The sequence below is a fragment of the Bactrocera tryoni genome, chromosome 3 (assembly GCF_016617805.1).
Source record: "Bactrocera tryoni isolate S06 chromosome 3, CSIRO_BtryS06_freeze2, whole genome shotgun sequence".
NCBI lineage: Eukaryota > Metazoa > Arthropoda > Insecta > Diptera > Tephritidae > Bactrocera > Bactrocera tryoni.
In genome coordinates, this window is record NC_052501.1 from 15,884,518 (window position 1) to 15,891,408 (window position 6,891).

The 6,891-nt window shown below is 35.8% G+C and overlaps 1 protein-coding gene across 1 annotated transcript; it reads right to left on the reverse strand.

The window, feature by feature from the left end:
* LOC120770498 (cytochrome P450 4p1-like) lies at positions 1-2,660 on the reverse strand. Its single transcript, XM_040098022.1, has 8 exons — positions 2,462-2,660; positions 2,112-2,309; positions 1,968-2,049; positions 1,791-1,891; positions 1,132-1,396; positions 834-1,051; positions 450-764; positions 1-392 (listed from the first exon to the last, which is right to left on the reverse strand). Exons 1-8 carry the CDS (start codon positions 2,658-2,660, stop codon positions 232-234), a joined length of 1,539 nt encoding a protein of 512 aa, XP_039953956.1. The 3' UTR covers positions 1-231.
* Positions 2,661-6,891: the final 4,231 nt, after the last annotated feature.

Genomic DNA, 6,891 nt, shown 5'->3' on the forward strand with positions numbered 1-6,891 from the left:
GTACGAACAGCATTTAATGTGTACTAAAAGCGTTATAAAAAGCGAGCTTATTTCCAGAAGAACGATTCCTTAATAGACAGCTGAACAGCTGTCAAAAACTTACGAGTTTTTAAAAACAATACTAAATAATTTAGAGAATTAAGTAGGAATTTTTCGAAATTGCTCGTGAAGATTGGCCTTTTAAAATATCTCATTTAATTAAACGCAACATAACATACTTTTTGTAAAACTTCAAACTCTTTTTTCTAACTTAACTTTAATGGCATTTGGTGTCCTTAAAACTATGCCGGCTTCGAGCTTTATACCTTGATCCTTCATGAGAGGTAAAATTTTAAAAGTTTTTAAGATGTTTACTAAAATCGTCTTCAATTCCAGCATAACGAATTTTTGTCCTACCAAAAGATAAACAGTTATACATATTATTCATTAAAAAACGAGAAAATACACACCGATGCAATTTCTTTTTCCTGCGCTGAATGGTACGTACGCGAAAGGATGTCGTCCGGCTGACGCTTCGGGCGTGAAACGTTCCGGATCGAATTCGTTCGGATTTTCATAGTATTTAGCACTTCGATGTATATCGTAAATATATATGGCAATTTGTGCACCTTCCGGTAATATTAGATTATTGGCAAGGCGAGTTTCATTCACAGCCTCACGTGCTATAAATGGCACTGAGGGATATAGACGTAGGGTCTCCTTAATGAAACACTCCAGATACTTTAGTTTGGCCAGCTGCTGAATATCCAATTGACTCAAATCATCTGTTAGCGAATGAGAAATAAACGTAATGTCAATTTGCTAAGACACAACCAAGCTTAGAGGGTACGGACCTTCAACACATGCAAGTATTTCTTGATAGCAGCGTTCTTGCATTTCTGGATACAGTGAAAGGTTCATAAGTGAAAATAAGAGCGCCATCGATGTGGTGTCGTAGCCTTCATACATAAATGTGTCCACTTCCTCACATATGCCCACATGGTCAATGAGTCCATCGCGTTCGGCGCGCAAGAGCGTGTCCAACATGGCGTAGCGTTTTTTCGTATAGAAGCTAGTGCAAGTATGTATATGTAAAATTGTTTTTTCCTTTTTTCATCAGTTTCTGAAATTTTGTTTTAAAAACCCACATACCTTTGGTTGTCATGCGCCTTGTCTTTATTATGCTCTGACTCTTCCGCGAATAGTTTCCGACGCTTGTCAATTATCTCACTGGAGAAATTCTGCACAATTGAAATGTGTTTCGCAATTTTAGGCGCTAAGAATACTTTATAAATGAGATCAAACATAAAAAATAGATTTTGGATACGCATCAAGACAACTTCCTCGATCATTTTGAAGCTGGCACGGTATTGATCGGCATTCATTTGCTCATCCAATTTGACACACAATGCGGCCTCTGTAGAGCGAGGTAAATCATTTCAAAAAATATATTTGTAAATATTCGTCAGTAAAGTTTAAATTTGAAATGATCTCACTAAGAACAACATTTTTCTGTTTCACCTTTAATAGGAGGAACATTTTAAGATTGCCACGATGTCTGATATGTTTGTCTAATTTTAATAAAGGAGCAATATTGAAATTTCGGTTTGAACGAAAAATTGTTTGTAAAAGAATCGGTTTGAACTATCGCATATTATCACAGATACTTATATTCACGCATTCTTCCATTTTCCCATTAAAAAAAAAACAAATATTTATGCCATCTTTGCGGTTTCGGGTAATTTTTGACCTAAAACTCAACACTAAAGAGCATTTGCAAATATATACATATGTTGTTTTTCAAAGCTTACCACAAATGGCATTGAGTGTAAATTTCGGTATGATTTCGTTTAAAGTCACAGAACTTAAATCGCCGGCTTCTAAACTCTCCACAAATTTTTTACTCCCATCTCTGAAACAAATGTATAGACATATATAAAAATATATATTTATTTAGATTAAATATATTCGCACCAACAAAAACTCACTTAAAAATCTCTTCGAATTGTCCAAGTATATTAAAGTGGAAGGCAGGAGTCAGCATTTTTCTACGGGAATGCCATTTTTTGCCTAAGCCGTTGGTGAAATTAAAAGCATATGTACTACAAATAATTCATTCCCAAATGCTGTACCTGATGACGTCAGCAGTCCTCTATTTAGGAACGGCTCCAAAAAATTATAAATAATACCCTTTGTGGTAAGATTGTTTTGATCGTTTAGCACTAGTTCAGCATCCTCAGCGGTAATAATCTGGTAGAAAGGCCTAAATAATCCATATAGTACATAACTACGTTTCAATTCGGCAGTAAGTTGGCGCACGAAGTCGAACACTGTATATTATTAAACAAAAATGTATTATATCTACCGCAGAAATCTAATTTTTATTATAATTTTCAAAATCGCGGAAAAAAATCATGCTACAATTTCTCTTTAATGAAAAAGCAATTCCTGAAATAATGTCTAAATAAACACACAAACTCACAATTATCAGAGGCTAATGCAAAATCGAAGACATTGCCAAATATTGTGCGTCCTTTGAGGAGCGCCACTGAATTCTCCAAGGGAGTGCCATCAATTGTTCGCACCCGTTTAGCAAATAATGCCAGCACCACATAATCCTTATTCAATTTGTACAGCCAAGAAATTATGATGGCACCAATCACTAACGTCCAGTACACCATGACGTATAAGTTACAGTTCAAATTAGAAGGACTAAGCAAATAAAGTACACGTTAGAAAGTCGAGATTGCAACTAAAATTGTACGGAACTAACAACTTCTAATGAACGCTAATAATAAAATCAATACTAATAATATTGCATATAAGATATAAATATATGTAATGTGGTGCTAAATATGCATTTTTATGCAATTTTACAAATGTTGCTGAACTTTTTTACTTATTTGGTATAATAATATTGAAAAGCATTACTATATTGTATGTGTACAATCTAGTCAGTGCCGAAAGTTCAAAGTCACTTGTAATGCTATTCCATACAATCGATTTTGATTGATCACTTTCTGGAGAAAATAAAACGAACTTTAGAGCTAAAGAGACAAGGTACAATATTCTATTAGAGTGTACAGTTGGTGGCGTATGCCGACGATATTGACATCATTGGCTACAACAACCGCGCCGTTACTTTTACTTTCTCCAGACTGGATGGGAAAGCGATGTTTATGGGTTTGGTTGTACATGAAGACAAGACGAAATATCTTCTGACCTCAAACAAACAGTCATCGCGTTCGCGACTTGGCTCACACGTCACTGTTGACAGTTGTAACTTTGAAGTCGTAGTTAATTTCGTCTATCTTGGAACCAGCATTAACACCAACAACAATTTAACCCTCGAAATCCAACGCAGAATAACTCTTGCCAACAGGTGCTAATTCGGACTGAGCAGGCAATTAAGAAGTAAAGTTCTCTCTTGATGAACAAAGACCAAACTCAACAAGTTCGTCATTATGCAGAGGCAAGAACAATAACATCATCTGGAGAACAGACCTTGAAGTGATCGAGAGAAAACTTTGCGCGTTAGCAACGACTAGTATAGCGTTCGATAGAGCGATGAGCTGTACGAGATATACGATGACATTCGAATGCTGGCTGGAGTTGGCTAGGTCATGTTCAAGAGGAAGACCTCCATTCCGTTGGACAGATTAGGTTGAGAAGGACCTGGTTGCACTTGGTATCATGAATTTGAAACAAATATGACTAGATACTAATTTTCCACGGTTCTACTCATCCAGGTTGAGACCGTCAGAAGTCGAGAAGTCATCCTAGCGGCTATGACATGACTTTAATCAATACCTCCTGGCCTGATGAAGTCATATGCTAAGCAATAGGCCATAAACAATGGGGATGGTATAAGAATCGCTCACGAGACCACTTGTGGTACCCCGCAAGGAGACAATGAATTAATACTTCTATTCGACAGGAAGAGCTTTAAGATTGTCTATTCAGGAATGAATCTTAATCGCCTATCCCGGCTCATTGCATCGGCATTTGACATCTCCTCAGTCGGCATTTGACTGGGTGGACAGTCACTGCATAACTTTCGAATCTGTCTTTTCACAAGAAGGACAAGCTTTTCGTATTTCAATCTCTCTCTTATTATCTTTGAGGTGTAGAACTAATGTATTCTCGAGCTCCCTCGAGTGAAATAGCTTGGGACTATCATAGTTAAAAAATACAAGACTGAAAAAAAAAACACACTGAGAACAGGGCTTCCAAAGCCCTCCGAATCTGGAACTCCTGCAGAAAGCTAATTGCCCAAAATGTAATTTACAACCCCAGATGGTCTAGAGCCAAAAAAGTGTTATCCGTCCCATGCTAGCATTTGGTGCGGTTGTCTTGTAAATGGCATTATCAAGAAAGTGCCACACTAAGGTAAGCACCTTGAATAGATTGCGGGCGAAATGAAAGCTACGCCAATAAAAGCTCTGAAGGTTAACCTCGACATCCGGGCAATACATATTCAAATGAAGTATAAAGCAATGCATACGACCATGTTCATAAACCTTAAGTATCCGATCTGTGTACTTGGTTGACTAACTCATTTGTAATTCGAGGATTTATCGATGAAAAAACATACATATTTTAAAAGAAGTAAATACATAGTAAAAAATTGTTTTGAAACTTGTTAATCAATAGGTGCACAAGAGCGTGACAATAACTCAGTATTGAATACTGAACACGCTTTACTATTCTCAACATTTCAATTACATATATATAGCGCTATTAATTATAAGTATAAAGTTATGAATGCCGATTAATAATTTTTTTTTACTGTTGAACTTCATTTAAGTAGCTTGTTTTATCAGAATGCATTCACTTAACCCTTGCTAGGGCGAAGAAACATATAACATATGATCAAAACTGTCTCGGACAGGTCAATATAAATTGCACAAGCAAATCGAAACTATAAGAAAATGGTTTCTAAATTAGTTGAATCTTCTTTATGTTCGAATGAAGTTTGATCTCCACATGTCAATTAGTGTTTACGAAGTGTGTTACGAAAACTTTGCCTGGCGATTTCAGCTGATGGACTTTAACGAGTTAGCTTGAAATTTGTGTTTCCAATTAAGTTCTGGATTTAGAGTCGTTGAATATGTTCCGGTAGCGTTTTGGGGACTCTATTTTCGAAGCACAAGTATTTAAGTCATACAAAGCATTTGGTAAAGTCGTGAAATCATCGAAAACTTGCTTCATGTGAGTCGTCCATTCAACTATGTTAATGACTATAAAATCGAAAAAGTTAAAGAAATACTGATTGAAAATCATCCTGTTGCTGAATATCTCTTATTAATCGGACTGACAACATGTTGGCTAATGTTTTCGCTAGAAAGCGTGTCAATGCTTTTAAGGTAGTAGTCTGGTAACTTATGTCTATTTTCATGACTTCTTTGGAGGGTGGTTTTTTATAGCAAAATTAAAAATGAATTATCTTCAATATTTAGAGTGTTTTTATTTACATATTGAAAATATATAAAAAAAATATTTGAAAAAATTTAATACTTTATTATTATTATTATTGTCACTCGAAGTTGGAACCTCAAAAAAAATGCATGTGGGTGGCCCGGATGATTTTGGCTCTTGATGTTATCTGAAATCAAATATTCTTGATTGTTCTTAATCCATAGACATGTCATTCTGGTCGGAACTACTGAAGTTAAATTTTAAGGGTAAATAACAAAATGGCGGATTTAAAAAACAAAGTCCTTTTATTTTAGCAAAGAAAGGGTTGCAAAATAAAAAGTTAGAGGTGAAAAAAATTATCGTTAGTACCAACGAGAACTATAAGTGTGTAGAACAGTCTTTTAAAATTTGAAAGCAATCGGTTCAGTAAAAAAAAAAATAGGACCTGGGCCGACCAGAAAAGCAATGTTTTGAGAAAAACTCGTTTAAAACTCAACAACTCCGAGAGAAAGGACTCCGAGGCGCTCTAGGGAACTCGTTATAACTCCCGAAATATTTCGAATTTCAGTCTGAAATTTTCACAGTATATTCTCAAGACATTACACTTTCAAATTAAGCAAAAAAAATCGAACCCAAGTTACCAGACTACTACCTTAATGAAGCACTTTTATAGCTTTTGATTATTATCGGTATATAGTCCGTGAGTGAAAGTTATGTGCCACAGCTAACTAATACAATGCGAAGAGTTGGAAATAATCTTCAATAATCGAAGAAAACTGTCAAAATAATCTTGAATTTTGATCTGCTTCGTCCATTTCATTTCCTTCACTCTTCGAAAAATGTTTTAATAATACCGATTTTTTGCCGATATTTACATTAACTTTTCAAGTTTTAGTTCTCTAACGAAAAAATAGGCAGGCAGGTAGGCAGACGCGCCTAGGCCCTCAAGAGGTCCATTATGAAACATTGCCACTAAATTCTCCTTACTCCATTATCTGCTCTCTGAACCACTTCGTGCTTCCGAAGAAACTAATCAGTGCGAAAAGCTTTATCTGTGCAACCTCCGAAACATAGTCCCGAAACCCTCGACCGATAGTTGCGATTTTTTTCTATACAAAGGAGTCTAATTTTAGGTTACTAGGAATATCACCATGTCCTGGAATGCCTTGCCAGTTTACACCTCCTCTCACTCCATTATATGTTTTGAATCTATCCGTAAAGATGCTTAACCCTGGATTCCTGTTCACCTCGGTTATATTGAGAACTACTTTCTCTAACCTCAACGTAAACCATAAATATCTCGGGATCTGACGATCTTGAATAGTGTTAGTATATATAATAGAACTTGATGCAAACGTGCGAGTACTGGACGATGAGATCCATAGAGGACCTCGACTAGTTTTGTTATCAAAAGTTGATTAGCGAACTACAGTTTACTACTAACCGAATGAGTAGTCTGGTAACAATTTTGTTCTTAAGTAAAATGAGCAAAAC

What these genes read in the sequence shown, in the direction of transcription:
- LOC120770498 (XM_040098022.1), bottom strand. Translation starts at nt 2,660, where the DNA reads ATGGTGTACTGGACGTTAGTGATTGGTGCCATCATAATTTCTTGGCTG. An exon ending in TGCATTAGCCTCTGATAATT is followed by an intron (nt 2,310 to 2,461) that starts GTGAGTTTGTGT and finishes AATAATATACAG; the next exon opens with TGTTCGACTTCGTGCGCCAA. An exon ending in AGGAAAAAGAAATTGCATCG is followed by an intron (nt 393 to 449) that starts GTGTGTATTTTC and finishes ATCTTTTGGTAG; the next exon opens with GACAAAAATTCGTTATGCTG.